The 25,303-nt window shown below is 40.5% G+C and overlaps 1 protein-coding gene across 3 annotated transcripts in view; it reads right to left on the bottom strand.

Moving 5' to 3' along the window:
- Positions 1 to 423: 423 nt before the first annotated feature.
- Positions 424 to 25,303, bottom strand: part of tbc1d22a (TBC1 domain family, member 22a) — a 157,359-nt gene continuing 132,479 nt past the window's right edge. For all 3 annotated transcript variants that reach the window (XM_039601206.1, XM_031758505.2, XM_031758503.2), the window contains 2 exons: positions 25,072 to 25,167; positions 424 to 4,412 (listed from right to left, as the gene is read on the bottom strand). In XM_039601206.1, the coding sequence (XP_039457140.1) occupies positions 4,284 to 4,412; positions 25,072 to 25,167 (225 nt within the window). In that variant the 3' untranslated portion in view covers positions 424 to 4,283. The remainder of the gene's footprint in view (positions 4,413 to 25,071; positions 25,168 to 25,303) is intronic.

Genomic DNA, 25,303 nt, shown 5'->3' with positions numbered 1-25,303 from the left:
CTCCACACAAGCAGTGTATGTGTGTACCTGTTAGATGTGTGTGTGTGTAGGCAACCAATACGATTACATGCTGCACATTAGCACAGCTGTTAGCCACGGCCTTCTCGCAGCACTGGCTAATGTACTAGCATGCTCATTACACACATATAACAAACAGCAGCGGCAGCTTTGATTTAAAGCATCTGCATCATTTCTGTGTTTTCATCACAGCAAAGAGCTTCATTCCGGACTCGCCGGGAGACAGATTACACACACATCCCAGACGTGTTGCTACAAGGAGGCAGCGGAGGCACGGCGCTCTGGAATACGGAAAACCCGTCAAGTTTAATTGACCGCGGTCGGATTTGCGATATTCAGAAAAAGCAAGTCGATTTCTCTGCTCACGTGCGCAGCTCGAGGAAAAAACAGGCACATACGTACAGCGTGATGTCATATATATAGGATTTATTTACACTTTCTATTTACAGATTTTTGTTTCAAAATCTTCTCTGTACACATTTATTTTTTAAATTCAACACCTGCTACTCCTGTCACCCACATGCTCTAGTATTATTTGATTCTTTTTTTTGGAGACAAAACACATGAGGGAGGATTTTTCTTTTTTCCTTCAGTTTGGTTTTCATAGACAGATTTTACTCTAAGAGAAATGAAAGCAGCTGGAAATGTTACTTAAGGATGCACTCCTGAAGACGCTCCAAAGAGCGTTTGAAATTTGCCGTGTGTGTGTGTGTGTGTGTGTGTGTGGGCTAATAGAAAAAAGGGGTTTCAACCTGATGCCACTGAGGCGTTCATCTCCATGGAGATATGTGTGTGTGTGTGTTGAGAGTCAAACTTCAGAATGCAACAGAATGTGCTCCTGTGTTTGTTTGTTAATTTCACCTCTCTTCGCAGAAGTGTGTGTAGGCAGCTGACTCTTATTAAAGGGAAAACACTGCATATAGCATAACAGCAGAAACGGAGGGGGGCTCAAACCTACTCTCTGCCTTTGACACACACACACAAATATATTGATAGACACTACAGCGGCTGTCGACCCCCCACATTTGTCTTTATCTTGGAGCATCGGTGTTCACCACTGGCATTGCTTTTACCCCCTACAGTGTTCATATCCATATGAATGTGTGCAATAAGGCAGTTTAATGTTGTGAGAAGTCGGGTTATGGGTAATAAATGGGACAAATATTGACTGCTCGCTCACCCCTGCCCAACCTTATTGACTGCTGCTGTGCCTGTCAAGCTTTGCATTCATGATTAAAAAATGTAACACTCAAACTCAGAAGTGGCTTCAGTTTTCTAACTTAAATAACAACGGACAGATCACATAAGCAAATATCATCTCCACTAACTATGCTAAAAAAACACCGTAAAACATTTGGTAGTGAGCAGACCGACTCAATTAAGAGTCGGTCTGCTCTGATGAGTGCAACTCGTCCGAAATGTGCATCGTTGCAATAGGGGACTTGTCTCAGTTGGTTGGCAACTGGTTGGATTCTGGTCATAAAGTGGTAGCAGACTGATTCTTATTGGCATTTTTATCATGCTTTTGACAGACCAAGTTGGTTTGAACATGGCAACTAACTGCAGGTGGATGCAGACTTGGCACCTGTCTTTGAAGCAACCATTTCAAAAGCCAAAAGATTACAAGTTCATAACACACGGTTGGAATGATTTTGGTCTGTTTGACTGACTGGCGATCCTGGAGTGGCAATTCACCCACATTTCATAAAGCTGCTGCGGACTCCAAACTGTTTTAATGCTGAGTAGCACTACAGCCACAGCCCTGCATGTTCTTTTAACATGTGCAGGAATGCAAAGCTTGACAAGCCTCATAAGGGATGGGGAGGGTTTAGGGATGGGTTATTGGTTATTTTATTATGGCATAAAAGCCCAGAGTGTAATTCAACAGCTCATGCTGGTGGTTTCTGTAGCCAAAATAATATTTCCTTTGATTTTATTACTAATTAAAAATGACTTCATATTGCTTGCACAAATTTAAAACCTAAAAAAAAAAACCAACCAAACGAAACAAAAAAAATCATCTGTGGTCAAAAAACACAATCAGGGTGTTTGTCTCGTGTCTCCAGAGTCAGGCACAACTTTACAGGCATGTAAACGTAAACATGTGTAGGCATTTAAAAAAATAAAACCTAAATGAAAAAGACAAATATTTAAAATGCTGATTGAAAGAATATATCTCATACAAAAGAAGGGAGGGGACTTTTTAGACTTTTAAATTAAGTGCAGTTTTTCCTTGTCAGAGAGCATGGGAGATGAGGGGCTTGTGAAACTGGTGCAGATTGGGTAAAAAAAAAAAAAAGAAGAAGCCCCAAACCCTCAACATGTGATCAAAGACTGACAGCTCTCACTGAAAAAAGGGACTGAACTTCCAAAGAAACACAACACCCTCCCTTCCCCTCTCTCCTTCCATCTTCCCTTCACACACCTACGCCTGCCGCCTTTTTCGGCTCGGGTGACAATAATGGATCCTGGCGGAGTTGCGACAGGAGGATCCAAATGTTAACAGCTTTGTGTTATGTCATGAATGTCTGATTACCCCTCCACCACCGCCACCTAACATCACACCAATATGGTGCTACTGACTTTGCGTAAGACATCCCATGTGCTCTATAAGAACAGAGCAACGTGTGAACGACTAATGTAAGGCGGAGGGTTGTGTGTGCAAAAACAAGAAGCAGGTTGTATAACTTATTTATGCAAACGCTTTTTAATTAAAGGGCGTGATGAATCGTTGTCACCTGCTAAGCTTGTCAACTTCCTGTTATATTCACAGAGTTCAGTAAGCACCGTGAAAGGTGCCGACGCCTGATTACAGGGTACTTACAAACAGCATTATAGAGCCAATGGGATGGATGGTCATAAGCAAAGAAACAGCTTTGTAATTATTTATTTACTTATTTATGTATCGGTACGTTTTTAGGATAATCCCGATGATCCGCGTGCAGAGCTTCTACATGAATAAATTACGAGAGCCGAAATGGATCAAGCGTGTGTAATTGCATTTTAAAATTGCAAGACTTCCATTAAGTTGGAGCCTCCAAATAAACCCTTCCAGTTTCATGTGTTTATATGGAAATACATCTTTTAAGCTCAGACCCCACCTTGCTGGTGATCTCTAAACAGTCCAATCCATATTTTATATATTCTGGGCGGCAAATTTGAAAACAAAAGGTGCCCAAACAGTGTCGATTGTGCTCTTTCGGAATAACAAATTTAGCTTCAACTTCAGATCTGGCCTGTCACCAACCCAGGCCAATGTGTCTCTAAGTGATTCTTTCTTTATGTCTGCTAACGCCTCATTATGTGTATAACCGTGTAATAACAATGCGTGTTCTGAGGTAGTCTTACATTCACAAAGAAGGAGAAGTTGATAATAAGACGTGGCCCTTCACATGTGGGCAGGTCTGAGGAGAAAAAAAAAGAAAGAGAAAAGAACCCTAACAAGTGGGAATAGGTAGCGTTCTCCCTCCTAATGGCTTCTTATGTTCTCTGATGTTGACCTGTGTATGTGACTCCTGTTCTGCAGCCTCCTGCCACTGTTTGCGTTACATTCAAACAACGAGAAGCTGCAGTGATGGGACTGGACGATGAGGCTTTAAAGCTGGTGTGTGATTGGCTTAATGGAAGGATACATGCCTCCTCTCACTGACTGACAAAGTGACTTTCTGCAAAAGTCTTGGAAGGGTCACGAAGAAAAACGATCTGTGGGGGAGGGGCAAGTAAAGTATCTAGTGCAATGCCCTTTGACATCTTTCTTTGTCTTTGCAAACTGAAAAGGAAAAAGATCACATTTTGCCTCAGGGAACAAAAAAAAAATCAACTATGTATTACCATGGTTATGGAAATAATTAGCAGAAAGAGGCATTTTTCGGAGCCAGACGTAACCGCAGGCGGTGCTGAGCAACAGCTCCTGGTTTTGCATCGGGCCTTAGGTTGATCTCCCAGGTGTCAACTTGCAGTGATAAAGAACAGGACTCTGCACTGCTTCAGAGCTAATCAGAGAACACAATAATCATTTTAAAAAAAAGAAAAAAAAAAGGCTCCACATCAACATGTTAGAATGCTACACCGCACATCCTCGCAGTCATTGGTTGATTCAAAAATCTCTTAGTAGCTGAAAGGCCCACCGGCCAATAAGGGAAAAGGAGGTTAAGAAAAAGGGGAGCTCCTTCCTGTGTGGGAATAGAGGCCTTTGAGTTCAGTAGACCACTTTGGGGGGAGTAAAGGAGGAACACAGGGAGCCCCCCACCCCTGCCCCTTGCTTATCATCTCTTGTAGTGGTTGGGCGCATCAGCGAAGGCAAACTTCAACCTGTAGGCTTCAGCCAGCAGTACGCTCACTTCCTCGTTGCCCCAGTGCATTGTGGGAAGGTTCTGTAAGAGGATCATCAGGCCCTGGTGAAAGAAAGAAAGACATTATTTAGACGCAAAACCACAAGATACGTGACGGCAAGAGCGACATCTAATCAGCTTCAGAGAGAAACAAAGATTTAAAAAGTAAAACTCAAACACTGGAGAGTGTGTGTAGGGCCAAAGGAAAATATTGATGCAAGAGGAAAGGCAAAGATAAATGTGTGGCTGATCAATATTAAAAGAGGCTAGAGGAGGACATGAGGAAAGAAAAAGGGAAATCACAATCTGTGGGCAGCAGCTGATGAATTTTTATACTGTTGGCTATTATATCCACACAAAACTAGGGATTTTTCAAGCTCAGCAGCATGGTTTCAGGTCAGAATCACGCTCGTACATTGATTCCTCTGTACCTGACAAAGAACCAATTTGGGGGGTCGAGGTGCTGTACTTATTATAAATGAGAGTGGAAGCACTACTTCTGTCTCACAGTAATGTAAGACAAAGCTGGTACATGGTTAGGCAATCAATGAGAGGGAATAAGAGAGAAAAGAGTCTGGGCTCTTTGCTTCACTTAAGGACAGAACTTTAAAATCCATCATCTTGTAATTATATTCAGAAAATAAAACTTTCTGTATCCCAGTTTGGATTTATGCCTTCTCCAGAGATGGCAGGACCTCACTGTTATCTTATAGGACCTAAATAATAATAATAATGATAAAATGTTTTAGGATATTTTTTTTAAAAGTTGAACAATATCCATCAGTCAAAGGACTGAAATAAATCAAAAAGGTGGCTCTTCTGGCTTTTAAACAACAAACAGGCAGGGAGACGAACAACAGATGGTAATAAATGACCTTGTAAGGTGGCATAGTGTAAACATGTAGCCAGCTTATCCACCAGGGCAAAGCAGCAATTGCACTTTACCAAAAAAGTCAAAAATCACACTCTCTCTCACGCACATACACAAATGCCCTCACCAACCAGAACTGGATTTGGCCATCTGCTGATAGCCAAATATTCATCCCGTTGGCCAGCTCAAACGTGAACGCGGTCTGCTTTGTTCTCTGGCCAACTCTCAGTCAGTTGTAAATGTGCTTGCTCCAGTTTAGCTGCTCTCTGGGTCACCTTTTCATCTAGCAGGTGAAAAGGTGACCTAGTTGTACTTCTTCTCTGGAACTCAAGCAAGACCCAGCAAAGAACTCTAGACGAGCTCTTCCTTTGGCAAAGGAAAAACAAGTAGAGCCAATACAGCTGCACCACTTCCCTCGACCTGGTACTCACTGCGTTTGATAAAAGGTCTGCCAGGATTACGAGCTTTTAATTTGTGTAGATCTGGCTAATGTCAGAAGCTGGGTGCAATGTTTTAATTAAATGCCTTGGCTTGTTGTCTGCCTTTTATATATATATTCATATATTTTTTTGGCATTTTCAGCCTTTTCTTGAAAGTTGAATACAGAGCAGACAGGAAAGCAGGGAGGGAGAGGAATCATACACAAAATGACCTGATGTGGACTTGAGTCCGGGGTCCTGTAGTGGCCTTAAGCATATGAGATTCCCTCTCCACCAGGTAACTTATACATAGATGCCTCGTGTATGGTGTCTGCTCAGTTTGTTCCCCTTAATCGGATCCAAAGGACATAGGAAACACAATGATGTGCAAAGGCCACTGATCAGATGTGATAAACATAACCACATAAAAAATGCACAGTAAAGCTGGGAAGTACAAAGCTGTACTCTCAAAATCTTTGGGGTGCATGGACTCAGGAATCAGGGAGTGGCTAAAAAGGAGAGAGACCATCAAAAACACTCAAAATCCAGCATCCGTGGAAGTATGGATCTCTGCACATGGATGTGACTTGCACATCTATGAAGGCATCATTAATGCTTGATGATAAACACATCCTCTGGTGCAACATAGACAGGGAAGCTCATCTTAGTGAGACAAAGCCAAACCATACACCGCACATATTCCGGCAGCATTGCTAAAGAGACTTGCCCTGTGTGTGCATCATGAACATTTCAGTCCAGAATGCTGCAGCCAGATTACTGACAAAAAAAGAGAGATTACATTACTTTCAGTGTTAGCAGTCCTGCACTGGCTCCCCATGAATTACAGAATACCCAAAATGTGAAAGTGTTTGCATTTAAAGCCTTAAACAATCTTACATCTGCATATGTGGTCAATATGTTGAATACATACAAGATCCTTTCCTAATCCTGATTTCAAAGTGGGCAGGGCGCGTCACACCTATGTTGTCATCGTGCCACGACTCTGAAATGACCTCCAAGTGACCTCAGGAAAGCGTCAGCTACGATTGTCTTTAAGACGTTTTAAAAATTTGCTAATCTGAGCTGTGATATTTTATGTAAAGACTGTAAATGAGGGTAGAGAAAATTCTGAGAACCCATTTATTTTTATTGGAAATGACTTTGGTTTTTAACATAAAACTCATTTACTTACATAAATTTCAAAATGAGAGGTCTGCTAAGTTCACTTACTGATTGTTTCCTTGTTTAGCTTTTAATTAACACAATGTTTACATGATCATCTTTCACTCAAATCTTTATATTAAGTCTTTCTATTCTGCTTTTCATTTTCATTTTACCAGCTTTTTAAAAAAAAGTGTACAGGTACACCAAACCTGCTATAATAATTAGTGTATTTAGACGGATAATACCAAGATGCACACTTGCGGTTCTGGTTTGCACAAGGTACTGTAGCAGACAGGCACAGTTACACTTGCTTGTGTGTGTGTTTGACTGTGACACAGATGTTATTAACTCAGTCAAAGTGGTTTAATAACAGCTGTGAGACGGAAACAGAAAAAAGGGGTCCAGGGTATGGTGTGAGGGGGAAAGAGAAAAAAAAAAAATCAGGAAAGAAAGAATAAAATGTCAAGTACAATTCAGTGGAGCTTGAGCCTTTCCCCAGATTCCTGTTTTGTACATTACTGGGTAAGTAAGAAGACAGACAACAGCGACACACACTCGCACACACACATGCAAGAGTTCAATCTCACCGACTAATGCCTCTCTCTCAAAGGGGAATGAGACTGGTTAGCAGTGAGACAGAGTGATTGTGTGTGTGTGTGTGTGTGTGTGTGTGTGTCTGCATGCTACGGATCAGTGTCCCACGAGCTTTCATCATCAAGGCTGAAATCATTGCCGTGACAACAGGGTTTACAACCAATCACGCTGCTGATAATCACATCGAAGGACAAATCACGTTGGGACTGTGGTGTCTACACTCATCTGAGTCCTAAGCAGTTCGCTGCTATCCGAGAGGATGTGACCCTGTTACAAAAAGGATTCGAAGACGCTTTCAAATATCGAAACCTAATCGCGTCGCAATCGTGGTTTTAACCATTGCCCTGCGAAGGCGTCGATATGCTCCTGCATCTTTACGCTGATCTTTCTACGACTGCTTAGAAAGTCAAACTATACAAAACTTTAAGTGGGAATATTTACTACAGCACGGCACTTTGTATTAGTTTACCCTCCTACGTATTAAATTGAAGGTGTTTGGCTCCATTAATTTTTTTTCCCATCCTCGCTCGGTTTTAATGAGGCGGTGAGACGACCCCGGTGACTTTTCACCAAAAAGCATTTGTATTCTGGGCCGAGGGAGGGGGGTGGGGGGGGAGAAGGAAAAAAAGCACACGTTTTCTTCAACTAATTAAGCTCCAAGCTGCCATCCTGGCTAGATATTTTCAGAGATCAGGCTTTCGCTTCACCCCGGTCTTCTGAATAAGTTATAGGTGAAGTCAGCTGAATATCAGTTTTGACATTCAGCTGATGTAGAAATGTATTTTTCCAGGAGACTAGCTGCTGATTACTTTATTGACTGACTTTGATGAACCTGAGGCCCTTGGAATACGTTAAAACCTTGCCGGAGTATCTCAAAAGTAAAAAAAAAATAATACAAATTTTCACAGGTACCGAGCGAGCGCTGATAAAAATGTTAACAAATTCGGCCTCTAGTGTTGTCAAACATGAAACAGGATTTTCAGTTCAGGATCAGATTTCCTCTAAAGTACTGCTCCATATCTCTAACATCAAAATCCACACGCCTGTTAATTCTACAGGGATGGGGAGGGGGTGGACCTCACTGTAATAGCTGCTCCTTTGAGAAGAGGGCCTGGACGTTGACTTTAAAAGGTTGACCTACTGACTTCCCCCTTGGTTCAGAAAGACGCAGTCCTCTGAAGTATTTTCACTCAGAGGGATGGAGCGGGAGACAGAGAAAGAGAGAGCGAGCGGAAGGAAGAGTGGAAGAAAGCCTGATCAGAATTCAGCTTGCCTCTCTCTCATCTGTATTCAATAGAGCATCACTATCAGCTCTCTCCTTTCATCGCTCATGCTCTCTCCCGAGTTCACGTTCACACACACAAGTTTGAAATCCACGAAATTTGCTCACAGCCAGCAGACTGTTATGCCTTCTTAGGACAAATCATATAAAATAAATGAAAAATGAATTGTTTTGACTTGGAGATGTCCTGCTCAATATCTGTCTAATAAGTTAAGCTGACTGTATGTGACTAATAACAAGCTTGTGACTAATAGATGTAACAAAAAAGAAGAGCAAATAAAAAAAACAACATTTATTTAATTTTATTTAATACCACAGCCAATTCACTGGAGCTGGACTGTAAACGTACCTATAAGCTCAGTAGTTTTGGCCCCTGTCCGTGGGGGACACCACGCACCTCCCCTACTGTACCTCAAAGTCCCAGGCTCTTTTACAAAAAGAGAAACTCCCTGGGGACCTGCAACACTATCTTGGCTACTTCTTGTTGTAGCCAAGATTTTTCCTGGACATTATTCAGCAAAAGCACAATCTGCAATCAATTATGACTTACTGGTGGCCTCGGTGTTGCGAGGCTACCTATTGTTATTACCCCAGTTTAACCTGGAGAAATTCCCAAAGGCTGAAGTAACAAGGTTTATTGTCACAGAGGAAGTAAATTTATGACGGCTGAAAAGGACTCAACATCTTTACAGCAGAAATGAAGCGGGGAGAAAATCTGTCAAGGATGAAGAGCTTTAAAAAAAAAAAAAAAAAGTCTTGAAGATGCTGTCAGTAAAAAAAATAAAAAATAAAATATTAACCACTTCCAAGAGCCTGACAGGAGAGAGTGAGGATGTAACTGACAGACAAGCTAAACAAGCGTGGGCTTTACATATTATCGTATTTCATGCTTCAGTTATGAGAGAGAAAATTCATGATAAGCATGAGTCGTTCTATATCTGGGCCAATATGCTATTATTGATAATGACAGGTTTGTAAATGGCCAACTTTATTTTAAAGCCCTCCATTACTCAAAAATATGTTTTGATTATTTTCCACTTCACTTGGATGTTGGACCTTCACTATGTTGAGTGATATACTGTATATGCAGACTCGGACACCAGGAGTCTGCTTAAACAATAAAGAGGAAAAGTTCACTGGGCTGTGTTGGTTTTAAAGTGTGTAGGTGTGGAATGACTCTGTGTCTAGAACGGATCCATGCTCCAAAGTAAGCAGTAAGGACCAGTTGTGGAAACTTGAAACGTCCATTGTACATAAACATGAAGTCATGTGGTTGTTTGATACTCATATACATGTACCAGTCACATTATTGGGTAATAATCAGCAGGTTTAACTGCTGGTTGACACCAATCAGCCAATCACATGGCAGCAACTCATGCATGCATTTAGGCAAATAGACATTGATCAAGCAACCTGTTGAACTTCAGAGTGGGGAAGAAATGCGATTTAAGTGGTTCTGAATGTGGAATGGTTGTTGATACCAGACAGGCTGGTCTGAGTGTTTCAAAAGCTGTGGATATACTGGGATTTCCCCACACAACCACCTCTATAGTCTACAGAGAATGAGCTGACAAAAGAGAAAATATCCAGTGAGAAGGTCTGCATTATTGATGCCAAAGGCAAAATCAAAAGTAACTCAAAATAATCACTTGTTGCATCAAAAGTATGAAGAAGAGCATCTACAAACACAACGTGTATCAAAAGACCACGCTGGACTCCACTCCTATTGGTTAAGAAGATCAAACTAAGGCTACAATTTGCACAGGCTCAACAGAAGATTGGAAAAATGTTACCTGATCTACCAATTCTTGACTTCTGCTGTGACATTTGGAGGGTAGGCTCAGAATTTAGTGTAAAAACAGCTAAAAGCACGGATCCATCCGGCCGTTTGTAATCGGTTCATGCTGGTGGGGGTTCAATAATGGGGGGATATTTTATTGGCACATGGACACATGTTAATATGGACCAAGGAATGTTTCCCGCACCTTGTTTAATCTGTGCAATGAATAAAGTAGTTCTGCAGGCAAAAGGTTTTCCAGCCTGGTACTAACAAGATCCAGCTAAGAAAATGTGCAATAAATGCAAATTCTTATCAAGGACCTACTGATGTTAACAAAAAAGGTTTGTCAGTTTTCAGTGATGTTCATGATATAAAGCTTGTTTTTAAAGCTCTAAAACAATTCAAAATCCCTACAATGGCTAGAGACTCGTAGAAAACATCTTTGTCACACATTTTGACCTCCACAGAGATGAGGAAGTAGCATGAATGAAATTAACCATGTGCTACAGCATTTTTATAAACAACCATGGGCACTAATGGTTATGCTAGAGGAGGACCAACCGCCGTCTAATCAAGTGCTGCTTTGAGCGTTATAGCCAATAGACCATACACGCTACATACACATAAGTGCGCTCATGCGTGCTCGGCCACACAAGCACACACCCATAGTGACTGAGGAGCTTCATTAAGAGCATATTTCTGCATGGTAACCATCTGCTGGCTATCACTTGTGTTGAGCTAATGACTCTAATACTGTTTAATTGCATACATCTCGCTGTCAGGGGGGAATACTGCACTCACTCCACTCTACACAGGTGGTAACACTCCACACTGAGAGGCCACCAGCATTACTGTGAAGGAGCGAGTCTTTGCTGGAATTCATGAAATGCAGCATTCATGCTTTAAGTATATAAAAGAAAAATGCATATCGATCAAAGTGTATTTGTTACAGTCCGTTTAAAAAGGAATCAGCAAATGATAAACTAAATATATAAAATTTTACATTTTAGTTCATTTACTTTGGCAAAGCTAATTTTCTCCACACTACTTAACCTCTTCACACAGGGCAGTGCACAGAGGTTAGGCCCTTAGTTTTTGGGTAGAGTAAAATGGTTTAGAAACCATTTGATTATAGGATGTCTATGGGCTCAAAATGTGGTCATAAATATTTTGTACTTGTAAATCAGGATTTGTATGCGTAAAAAGAATTTGTGTGTGCGTAAAAAAGATTTGTGTGTGGATTTAGCCAAAAAAAAAAAACCCTGCAAGTTACAAGTACGAATTTTGACCCTATTTTTCTTCCTTTCATCTGATTGGTCAATGTCATGTCAATCACAAATGTAACAATCCAATCAGAGAACAGATGGGTTTGGCTGTCGGAGGGGCGCTTTTTTTGAACTTTTATACTGCGCACTGTGACTCACAGCAATGGTCCCGGGTCAGCCCTGACTTTGTGTTAAACTAATCCTAAAGTAATAATGGTATTTCTAACCACTGACATACCACAACTTTATCCTTTCAACAGCCGCTGAAAGTAAGGGGACCTAGCTGCTATCGGATATTTATATAGAGATCCTCCAGCTTCAAACTGTATTACCCTTCAAGGACCTGCAGTTCAAAAAAGTGCCCCTCCGACAGGCAAACCCATCTGTTCTCTGATTGGATTGTTACATTTGTGATTGACATGACATTGACCAATCAGATGACAGGAAGAAAAATAGGGTCAAAATTCGTACTTGTAACTTGCAGGGTTTTTTTGGTGTGTATGTGTAGGTAGATATGCTGTTAATGTCGCTAGCACTATGTGTGGGTGCATGTGGTTGTTCAGGCATGAATATCCATTTATCCCACAATACTAACAAAGACATTGATTCACCATTACAGTATACTGTATACTACAAAAAAGGCAATTAGCTCTCCATCTCCTACGCTTGGCAAGGCTTAAAGTGGTTAATGGCTATTGATACTGAGGGGAAAGCAGCTTGTCAATAGAGCCGTGCTAAGGCTCTTTCTTTAAAAAGAGAATGGGATAACATAATGGTTGAACAGACAGCCAAGGCCACTGTCAAGTAAATTGTACTAGCTATGTGTATAGTCATTGTTTTGACCTGGATCTGACTGTGGGGAGATGATTCTAATTGAGTCCATCATCGCCCTTATTCTCATCTAAAGAGCTGCACATGTTTGATTTTAAGTCTTCTACCTTGAAAGGCACGAGCTGCAGACTCAGCCAATCTTCAATAACCTGCAAAGCTGGGCAGACAATCGTGAACACGAGAACCTGAATTATGTATACATGTGAGTCACAGATGATTATTAGTTAAAAGAGCTGAGGCCTCAAATGGAGTCTGAGAGAAATATTACGCTAGATACTATTTATCAGTGGTAGTCACACACACATACATACATACTGACATAGATAAAACATGCAATTAAAGCACTTCCTGTGAACCAAATAGTCCATTTACAGGCAGAAGATGAGATGGTGGTAAATGAAGTGGATGCAATGGCTTCCCAAACTTGCAATCCTTTCTGCTGTGTCAACTACAGTTGCCAGCAGCAAGCGGCTAAAGCCGTGGAGAAATTAATGGAGGAGAGATGACAGGTGTGGTACGCACATACACATATCAATAGACACGTATTTGAGGCTAAAAGCACCAATTTTTGGCTGTAACTGCTGTGTTTCTGTGACATGTATCAATCCACCTCCAACCAACACATCTACATGAACGTTACGCAGAAAGTGCAGTTGCACACACATCCTGTCACCTACATGCACAAACACTCCAGGTTGCTGTTGGTGGTAATGGTGTTTTGCAGCACCCTGAGGTGTAATAGGCCTAGGCAGTGCTCTGTCGGGTCCATTAGCTTGCTGTAGTTCATATAATTACACAAAATGGGTACTCTGGCAAACAGTGGGTACTAATGTAGGAGTGGGGCACCGTAGCATGCACAGGTAAGAGCCAACATAGGATGGCACAGCCAAGCTGCACGTAGCAGGACTTGCTGTGATGTTGTCTCTATGGGTAATTTGGTCGTTTTGTTGCCATAATAAATGAACAAAGTAAATGTTGATGGGAGTTTTTTTTTATTGATGCACTGTCGCCACTGATCAGCACAATGCCATAATCAGGTTTATTTACTATTTATAGACTGGTGAACTGGTAAGACTGGTTCCTGAGCAAGAATGGCTAGGCTAACTGTTAACATGCACCAAAATCAATTCGCAAAAAAGACAAAAACCTGAAAGTTTGATCCTTCACAACATTCTCAGGTTCCATTTAACTCTGTCTGTTTGATGTCAGTACAGCAGAGCTCTTTAACACAAACAGCTCTGATAATGACGGAAGCCCCACCTACCTATTGTTCAAACCTACTGTTTGCAAGGTGCAGCCAATCAGAAGAAAGCTGGCTTAAAGGAGGGGCGACCTAAAAACGGTATAATCAAAACTATTTGAGATAAAGGACGAACTGTGGGGATTTAAATTTTGACCTGTTAATCACATCAGTTTTCTTTTTCATTAAGCAGAATGAAAATATGGACCTAGATATGAGTGTAACAGATCCCCTTTAAACAGCCTATCTTAAGAAACGTAAGAAATCTGCTTTGCTCAGTTATGTGCTTCTGGAGTCTATCACAAAAGCCAAAAAAATATTCTGGAGAGGTTAAATATGCCAAGATAATTCAACAATTACTAATATATCTGCTGAGCAGTAGATCAAAACTAGACTGCAGAAACAAAAACAAAATAAACAAGCTCATAAAATGTGTTTTTTAATGCATTATAAATAAAATACATACATTTATATCTCGAGGAGACAGTGGATCTGGCCAGCACCTTTAGTGATTTAAATACTGTGTGGGAGTGAATGGGATTAAAGAATGAGAAAATGGCTGACAGACTGCTTCAAAGCTTTCAGTACACATGGAACTACAAGTGTGGGTGTTCTCATTTATCATTTAGATACTCCAACCTCACAGTAAAGACCTGTTTTAATGGCTTTGATAAGTACAATAAAAAAGCGTGTATGGATACTCTGTTATGAGAAAAATGCCTTTGCTTTCCACAGTTAAGTTATAGGGGGCTAGCTTTGCATCCATTTGGTATCAGTCAATGCCAACCCAATGACAAGTTCATAACCTTTGGAACAATCCCGCCAGAAGCAATTTAAGCGGTGAAGCAGTTGTCTCTCCTTCTGTGCATTGAAGCATTTACAGTGATATTTCCCCTTGCTTTTCAGCGAGTGCAATATCAAAGTACATAAGCACTCAATATTTAACCATTTGCCCCTGCTCCATATCAACAATTATCAACTAAATTCAAGCAAAACTGTTTCGTTGTCACACTTTCAAACACGAAATGCATGAAACCAACAACTGAAATACATTTTTATCTCATATATGTAGCACGTGGATGCCCCGTGAACTCTACTACAATAAATCAAACAAAAGCAAAAATGGAGACTAAACAGTTTATCTCAAACCATCACCAAGTTCAGAAAGGTTAATGCCCTCCTAATCACGAGTTCGAGATCCATGAGAAAAACCCCGGAGCAGAAGTGTGTTGGTGATCGCTTTGACTGCATAGAAGGGTATTTGAATTTAAAATTCAATATTTATGTCTCAGTTCATGACCCAGAGCGTTCCTCAAAAACTCTTTTCTTCTCTTAGTCTTAAAAATCTATTTCTCCCTCTCCTGCTGCTGTTGCACTCTGTTTATTCCTCACGAGTGGGTCGATATAGCTGTTTATTTGGCATTTTTGTGTCTTAACTGAGTTGAAAAGGGGGCATGCAGTTAGCTTACAGGCTGACAGAGCAACTCCTGTTTTCTATTATCTCAGGGCAAAAAAGGGAAAAAACTGTAAAACTTCCCATTACTATTGGACTCCCTTGGGAATAAACCTCATCAGATGATAATTTTGGTAATGGTACTCAAAGAGCAAACTAATCACCCAATTCATGACTATTTTCACTTGATAAATGATTTCCTGGCAAAGGCTAACTTGGACCAATCAACAGAACAACACCACACCTCAATTAGAAAGCTAATACACAAACGCATTTGTGAACACGTTTTTAATGCAAATACACACTTCCTTACTTCAAGTCTACCCAATACCATGCCGTGATTGATGACCGACTTTCCAAGCAGCTTTGGTCATCAAATTCGTACAGCAAATTAATTCACAGTACAAGCCGGCATGAGTTAGCCTGAAAGCAAACTTTGGCTGTCAATGATGGAAAGCGTGTAGGCGTAAGAAAAGCTATAAGAAAAGGATGTCACTGAGTAAACGGGAGGGTGGAGGGTTACACAATTACTTCCACCATATAAGCTCTTCGTTTTCCCGTCCTTTATTCCTCTCCTCTTGTTTTGGCACAAATAGATTCATATGCCAAATTGGACGCAGCACTCAATCAGCAAGGTGATTATTAAAAGCTGTTTACCGGAGGTGGCCTTGTCTCACTTTCGACACTATGGACTACAGTGTCATCCATCAGAGCAGCTACAAACCCCTGTGAGCGTTTGCTGACGCAAACCAAGTTTGGGAAGAAAGTTCAGGAAGAGAAAATGAGAAAGTCTTTGTTGTGATAAATGGGTGAAAAGTATGGAATTAATGATCAGAGGTGGGACCGGCTTCTGTACAGGAAATTGCAAGGTGTTGATCTTGACAGCGACTTGCTCATGTACACATATGCAAGCAAAGACAAAAAAAAGAAAAGTTAATCAGGACAACAAACTTTAAGCTTGAGAAATGAGCAAAAAACAACTTTTTACCACATGGCAACTTAAAATAACATCCATGAAACTATTCTCTTCTTTCTGGTAGAGGACTCGTTGGATCACACTGTTCACAACATACTGCAGTGTTTATGTTGACAGAATAAACCATCCAGAGTGACCAGATGTCCTGATTAAATCATCAGAGTTCCAATTTGTCCTGGCGTCTCGACAGGGACGCACTTTGTTCTGATAATTAGACTGAATGGATTTTTTTGAGTCGTCTTCTTGCAAAGGAGACCTCTGTGAGTTGTGTCACAGAGTAAAATAATTGCATTACTATTTAGAAATGGGTGGTGTAGATAAGCACTCTAAATAGGGAAAAGGCTTGCTTCTCTTCTCTTTTATAAAGACCAGTGGCAGGGTAAGCTTTTTGTCCTGACAACAGTCTATTTACATATATTCTATATTACAACACAAGAGTGGTGCACTTCCCCGTTTTTGCTATGTATTTATGTTATATTGGAACTTTTGTTTTCTGCTCATAGTCCAGGAAAAAAACAAAAACGATCTTATACAAGGTTTTGCTCCTTGCGCCCTGTGACAGTGATTGAAATAGCGCTGACATTTCCAGAACACTCTGGTTCCTTTGGAGTACCCCTTCTTTCCGTTATTGTCAAGGCTGGCTAACCCAAGGCGTTCTCCACACGTAACTGATCTGAGGACAGCAGCTGACATTTACAAAGGTCTACAGTTTTTTCACACACCATTAATTAAAGTGAGAACAAATCTTTTTCTCCCTCTTTGGCTCTTCCACCTCTCACTTCCGTCACGACCGATCTCCTCGGTGCCTTGTTGAAAAAACTGTAATCGTTTACACAGAACTAAAAGCTTTGTATTCACACAAACGCTTGGCCTCACATTAACGATCACAAGGATCGAGCATCCTCAGGATAGAGACTATTCAGCAGTCCTTACTAATATAAATCTCAAGGTAACAATATTAGATGGCCATGGTCAGTTTAGTTGCATACACCGTAAATAATGATGCCCTGATGTATGATTAACAGAAGTTGTTGAAAACACATAGAGCTGGAGATTGACACTTTGCATGCACTGATCATAAATATGAATGTCACTCCCATATTGAGCTTCCAATAAAGTCTTTAAACTGTTATTTTAGGTGAAAGCATTGCACAACATACAACGTTAAGAAAAAAGAAACTCGAGTTTGGTGCAAGTTTTAATTTATTTGGGCTGTTCTGAAATCAACTCAGGGTCAATACTATACACCAAGGTGAGAAATGTACATACACCCTGTGAGATGATTAATTCTGCAGTGCTGAAAGTTACAAAATGGCTTTAACTTGTCAAGGCCAAGGGCAGTAAACTTTCTGTTAGTAATCATGACTGAGTATAGCCTGTAGCTTCTCTGCGTGCCACTGCAAACCTTTTTTGTAAAGTCATATATGGATGTGCCATTCTGTAGTAGCTGGATTACCTGTGCTACCTGAATGGGCTGCAGGGACCGTCTCATCCTACCAGTAGTGAAAAGGACACTAACCAAAGACCAAACTAGAGGGAAATCAGGCAGGAGCGAGAAAGCAGAAGGGAGCAAGTGATAGTGTGTGGCCGTTATCCACAAACCCAATCTTTTTTTTTTTTTTTTTGGGGGTGCCTTTTCAGTGTACCTGCTGTCACTTTTATTTGCATCAAAGCAGGTGAACTGGATTCACAATGGTTTAAGGTTAGTAACTGGAGAGACAAATATCTCGAGATATACAAGTTGAACATACTTTGTGTTATATTGTGGTGATCAAGTGTTGGATTAATTTTAAAGAGGAGATAAAGCTTGGTTAATACTGACCATGTGAAAAAAAAAAAAAGGGGGCTGAAAAATTCCCCCCACAATTTCCAGGGGTGTGTTTAGAGTAAGAGTGGGAAATCAAGTCCAAGAACGCTGTATTAAACTGTTAAGCATGTCATCTTGCTCTAGGGCTTGTTTTCTACCAGGGAAGGCGCACATTGAAAAGGTAACATTGTAACATTGTCTGTAACAATAAAGTTGGCAGACAATCTCTAAATTCTTTAGCATAATCTCCAATCATCAGTTGAAACTTGGACACAAGGAAGCACAAGGTTAACAAAGTTTTGACCTCAAATCCATCAAAAATATATTTAACGGTAAAGAGTCAGTTTTGCACCAGAAAAGCAACCATTTTAACTGAAAAACTAACTGGAAGCAAGACCATAATATTCATGTTCATCACCGGAACATGTAAACATTTGACTGCAAGTGTACATTGTGCAGTAGAAACAAAAACAGGAGTACATCATCAGTGAATACGAGTTGGTATTAAAGTCCAAACAAGAAGCAGCATCAAACTGAATTCATGGCTAGTGGTCATTGCTCATTTTCAAAATATGACAGACAAAGCACGGTTACATAGTTCTTACATGTGAATCTTAAGGGACTTATGAACACTAGTCAAACTTGCAGGCCACAGTCAAGTCTTAGAAACAAAAGAGGAGACGCTTTTTATTGTCACTTAGGAGTTCTGCAGTGGCAATGTTAGCGTCTGCAGGCATTACAGACTAATGGGAATGTGCTGACTGTGCTGGCCTTCCCTATAAAGAGCAGTGCAAACACATACCTGCATTATATCCCCCTGCTTGCCCATTACTGTGCGTACAGTATGTGGGTGTGTGCTTCAAAGTGGTCGCATGGTAGGAGACTCACAATTGTGTGAATGAAATAGTATTGTGTGAGAGAGAACTGCTTTTGTGCTTGTTTATGTTGTCATGTCTATGGGCGTGTGACTCTGAGTGACAGAGGGAAAAAAATCCATGGAAATGTGCGTGCACCGACTTATCCATGCAGCCCAGGCCGGCAGTTTGCAGTAGTGTGCTAGCTGAGGTGGAACAGTGAAAGGCAGATTGCTTAGGGAGTGCCATACTCCTCCTGCTTTTCATTTTGCAGCTTAACCAATCCAATCCCACAACCAAGAGAGGAGATTCACAGCTACTCTCCCTACTATGTTTGATAACAATGCATGAATTATCCTTTTAAATTACTTTCTGCATGCGTTTTTTAATTAAAACTATTAAAGTGAATCAGTCATTCGCGGTCCCTCTGAGGACCCTGAGAATGTAACTCGCCAGCAGTTTGTCATACACCGCTGCTCCTCACATTCTACATTTAACATTAAAGTCAATTAGCTCACTATTTTTTTCCACAGCTAGTGACTACACTGCAGTGACTGGGCAGAATTAGAGAACTCAGTATATCCACCAGAATAACCAGAAGAACAAGGTTGGGGCTTTTCGAGTATACAATCTAGGACAAAAACGTTATCCATAGATTTTCAAGAGCATATCGTTTTCCACCTGAACAAAGCTCAAATCAATCAAAACAATTTAGAACTGTGAGCTGAACAAGCTGTTAATGTTGTACTGTTCTAACTAGCTGCTACAAGTGAACTTTCCCTCCAGGCCCGGGGAAATTGGAGAAGCAATTCAGTGTAATAATGAGCAGATTGATTGAAACTGGTTGTAAACCTTTATTATACCGCTGCAAGCGTGTGTTACGTGTTTGCATGCATGTTGTAGCAGACAATATAAGGAGGAGACGTCTCCCTTAAAGAATGTTAAATAGGAATGGAAAGGAGAGTTAAGTAATGCCAGAGATGCTGATCTGAGGCAAACAACATCCCCACTGGGACAAGCATGAGATAAACATGTTGTTGCACTGACATGTGCTTATTAGAAGTTCTCAAAAGTTTGAACAGTGTGGTGGCAGAGATATGTAAAGATGTGGACTTATTGTTTCATTGGTTTAATGAATCTCTAACTGGATTTGCTGTGGTGGCATGAGCCAGAGATGTCAATTGGAAGAAGGGTATTAAGCCAGCACCGGCTGACTCCTGGCAGACATGGAAAGAAACCCTGAAGACCACAGGCTTTATTTAAAAAACTTTTTAAGAATTAATTCCTTGAGTTACATTTTACGAACGAAAACCTCTTTGCTCCATTTTTGCTCAAGCTGAGCAATAACTTGGGCTTTTAGGCAGCAGTAAAAGAGTAACACTGCAAAAGGGGCTGCACTGCATTTGAATCACAAGATAAAAAGGAGAACGTCTTTGTGAAAATGAATACAGAACAATAATCATTTTGTCTCCAATATCTGGTTTTCATAATTGCTGGAAGCCAAAAATGTAACTGAAAACAAAATTTGATTAATCGTGCAGCCCTACTAGAATCCTTCTACTATTTATGTTGTAAAAGATAAAGTTCAATGAAGCGAAAGGAAAAGGCGATAGCGAGAAAAAGAATAAATGCCAGAGAGATAAATGGCGAAAAGAACGAAAGCCAGAATAAATAAAGAGACCAGGAGAAAGAGAAATACGAAGCTGAGACTCAAAGAAATAAAAAGTGGCAAAAAAAACAGAGAAGTTAGGAATTAGTAAGAGAAAGAAAAAGACTAACAGAGATTGTGAGAAAGATTGAAAGAGAAGGAAAAGCAGGCTTGAGAGCAGAGGGATGATGTGAGGGTTGCTGGATAAAGCATGTGGAGATAAGGTCTGTTCAACAGGCCCTTAAGAAACTGGCAGGTCCACGTTTAAACTCTAAGGCTCAGCGGATCAGAGGCAGAAATCTCTTGGAATTAAACCACTAAAGCTGAGAGAAGAAGAAATCTTTACTTTTCTTTGCGCACAGACACTAATCTGTATCAAAAAACTTGGTAAATTGAATTAGTGAATGAGAGAAAATAAACAATTTTTCCCCCTTAAGGCAATATGCCTGTCAAAGGCCATAAACAAAAGTAAAAGTTTGTATATGTTCATGTAATACTTTCTGTAATTTTAACTCAAATCCACAATTTCAATATACTTGTGATATATAAATAAATATGCATTCAGTCTGTAACATAAACAAACTGATACAGACAGACAAACACACAGAGGACATCTGTGTTCCATTACGTACAGACAACAACTTCCCGTGAAGACATAAACAAATAGATGATGAGAGCTCATTTGTTGTGCACTGGGTGGGGGAAAATGTCAGGATGACATTTGGCTGTAGCTATTTATGAGTATGTGTTGTTTCTCGTGTGTATCTGTGGGTGACTGAGTACCTACTGTATCTATAAAATCAAAATATATCAAGGAAAGGAGGAAAATATAATCTAAAATATAGTTTAATCAATGTGGGATGTGCTGGACAAACAAGCCAGATCCGTGGAGATCCCCCCCAACTTAGCGGATGTCATGCTAACATGCTCACAATCCCCTAATGACACAAAAGGTTAGCAGGACTTTGTGTGTGCATAGTCTCAAACTGCAGAAACCAACTTAAAAAAAACAAACAAACAAAAAACTAGAACCACCTTAAGTTCTGTCTGAAATGGACTCCAACAAGAAGTATCAGTTTATTTAAGCTCGATATGAAGAATACTAAAGTAATGACAGATGAGTCAGTCAGTGTCTCATCTTCAAACTCTGATAACCTCCAGTGTCTCACTGAGTGGGTGAACCATCTTTAATCAACTGGCCTCCACCTAAAACGCACATTTTTCAGAACTGTAACCAAGTCGTGCGACTTCTGAAGACTTCTTCACATTTATTACGTGATGAAATGGGAGGCACAGAAAAGATGGTTTGAGGTCATGACCGTCAAATATCAAGAACACACGTAAAGCCATTTGATTGCTGCTTGTATTCATTTCAGATGTACTGATGTCACTCTTTTCATTCTATATAACCACCTGAGGAGCCCTGAAGTCAAACGGACCTGTGTAGGACCCCTGAAGTACTACAAGTCATTTCTTTTAACAAATAAAAGCTATGTTATTAGCTCGTCAGCTGATATCCACTCAGTACTGAGCTGTGCTACATCAGTCATCCAATGAGATTAACCATAATTCAGAAATGGAAGTAAAAATATACCTCTTTAAAAAAGGTAAAACAGCTTACATATCTCCCAACCAAGAGGCGGCTGTGCTTTCAGTGTTTTTGGAAACCAGATACTGCAGTCCTTTTGTTTATTGGGTCCATTCTGAAATGTGGTTATTGCCTCAAGCCTCAAGTGCCTGCAAGCTGCAAACCAAAGCAGGCTCGGCTTTAATTAATCATCCGTAAGACTGGTCTAAATAAAACTGTCTTAGGAACAACAAGAGGAAAGTGTGCAACAACATATTTATGGTCTCGGTGCAAAAACTTTTCTCTCCTCCACGGCTCTAAAGTTGCATCTGTTCTTACTCTCCCATTAAGATTCTCTCGTTCCTCAAGACCTCACATTTCCTGTCATTTTCATGAGAACAGACTGTTTGCCCTTGTTTGCCACTGCATCGGCTGCATGGAAAACCAGTCAGAAAGTCACACTTTAGAGTTGGAAGAGTAAATATGTGTCTGTGCATGCATTCATGTGCACAATACAAAATCAAATCAAATACACACACATGCACTTAAAGCACATTTAAGACAAAAAGTTATAATGTAAACACTGACTCTGCGAGCTTAAAAGAGTGTGTATTTTTGAGCTTCACGTAGTGGTTAGAAGAGGAACTCACACCTAGCGACGACACTTATGCAGGCACAAGCATTACAAAGTGTCCATCTGTCCAATCCTAACACTTGTGTTTAGCAAAGCAGATCTGCTCAGCTGTCTGGACAGTCAAAACAGCTTGTGAGCATCTTATATCCTCCATGTCAATGTTATCTCAAGATTATTTCTCAGTCTCATCCTCCTTCTTATGATGTTTTTTATATTTCTGACTTGTGAACACACAAGTGAGAGGACTCAAAGAAGACAAGACATCAACAATAAACAAGAGCGAAAGGTCAAGGATAAGATAAGGAAGGAGCACGGAAAGTAGAGGGAAATGTTAAAAAGAAGAAAAATAGAGAATAGAGCACTGAGAAAAACCCAAACGGATAAGTTAGAAGAATACAACAAGACAGAGAATCAGAGAGAGCTGCCAATGAGCAGAGATGAGGTTTATATGTAATGATGCTAGAATGTGTTGCTACCGTTAAGAAGGCAAGTCCCCCCAGTGAGCTGGCAACCAAAGTCACCTTCTGGCAGCTGTCTACTGTCATCTACTAATGCACTCACAACGACTTTTGAACCTCGCAGTTAATGACCAGGGAGGTAATGGAGAGGGATGTAGGCCATGAACAACTCCACAGTCTGGCAGACTGCTTTAATATTGCTTTCGCACAACCGTCAGATTCATCTACATAGAGTAAATCACCACCAGCATCACCAACTGGGCAGAAAAACCAGCATCGTGTGTAGCTTCCTGTGTACATCTGTAGCATTTGGAGAGCCCACGCAGGTTTGAACCTCTCAAGTATCACAACTTACAAATCTGAAGTGGAAATTCAACACACTGAGCAAGTTCTGCCTCGAAAACTATGGAACAACAATTATCTTGGGAAGTATTCAATCCATCTGGGACGTGCTGCGTGTGAAGAGTCTCCTGTTAGTTACTTCAAAAGGCTTATTCAATAACACTTCAGTCGGCACAGTTAAGGTTCCGCAGTTTTGCCGTCTACTGACCAAAATCTGAAGTATTTTGGTGCTCAGAGTGCAAATCGGTCTCTCTGCAGCCGAAAGGGTTTCGATTTTTCTGCCATCATTACTACACAGTTGCTGCAGAATTATTCCAAGCCTAAACTAATCCCCTGCTGGGACTAAGCAGCTGGGAATTTTATTTTTTAAGATCTTTTTTTTCTTCTCCCATTTAGACACAAGCTACAACAATTACCCTAGTTAATTCACAGTTCTGTGCAGAAGTCTTGAGCCACCCAACACTTTTTTAAATATTTTGCTTCCAAGGAGTCTGAAATCATTATTATTATTTTTTTTTTAAAGTGCTCTTGAGCAGAAGTTCTCCAGATGTTCTGGCTGCTTTTCCCCCTCATTTTCAGACCATTCCTTGTATCTGACCATTTTGATTTCATTGTTTTTGTTTTATTGAACTTGGTTAACACTAACCTATGAATCATTCAAACACATATAATAGTAAATTTAGCAAAAAGCCTGTTTTAAAATGTGTCTTTAGGTGCTTTGTAACTAGCAGCCTGTCTAACAAACCCATAATTTATTCCAGTTTCTGTTAACACGGTCTAACAGGAATAATAAAGTTATTTTGCACTGACAAGGTGACTCCCAAAACACTTGAGGCACCTCAACATGGTGTGCAGTGTGTGCAGTGTGTAGCTCATATCTGCAATTTCGTCCTTTCGCTCACTGTTGACCAGTAAATGAACAGCTTTGCTTTTATACTCAGTTCTCTTGTCACCACGACAGACCAGTGTCTACATCACTGAAGCCATCGCCGCAATTCATCTGTCAATCTCCCACTGCGCTCTCCAAACTCCCAAAACATTTGGGGCAGTAACTTGTCCCTGACCTGCAGTGGGCACTCCGGCCTTTTCCAGCTCTGGACTATGGTGTCAAACTTGGAGGACTGCTCCAGTGCAAGCTCGAGCCCACCACCTGATAAAGCCCACAGAACTACATCAGCTGCAAAAACCAACTTCTGAAGCCGCCAAGGGCTCAGCTAAAATGGATCTAATCACATGATGAACAGTATCTGAAAGTCACATCCTTAAGAAATATATTCTATATTTCCACATATGCTTGTACATGTTTTAATAAATATCCATTTATAATGTTCCAAGGCAAGCAAAAGACATTCGCACAGTGCTGTATAAGCACTACTGTGGACGGTTTATGATTTAAAATCAAATTTTCTCATAGAAACCCAATTTTACATCCACCTCCAACCCCCATAACCAAAGTATGCCATTTATAAAGAGTCATATTATGTAAACAAATGTCAATATCAACACCATCGCCTTCTGTGTCTTCTGTGTTCGTTACCTGAAAATCCCTCTCCTCCAGAATCTCTTTCCTCCACCTCACCAGGAAGGCCGCACACACATACAGGTGAAAATGGGAGAAGCCCTCTGGTTCAGCCTGGTGAGCGAGATAAAAAAAACATATGATGTTGATTCAACACAAGTTTAACATTTAGCAGCATGAAAACAAACGACACCTCCATCACAGATATGTTATATTGTTCAAACGGAAGCTTAAGAGCTCGAGCAAAGCA

Source organism: Oreochromis aureus, linkage group 17 (genome assembly GCF_013358895.1).
Source record: "Oreochromis aureus strain Israel breed Guangdong linkage group 17, ZZ_aureus, whole genome shotgun sequence".
Taxonomy (NCBI): domain Eukaryota; kingdom Metazoa; phylum Chordata; class Actinopteri; order Cichliformes; family Cichlidae; genus Oreochromis; species Oreochromis aureus.
Note: the sequence above shows the minus strand (reverse complement) of the source record. Positions and strands in the feature narration are given on the sequence as shown.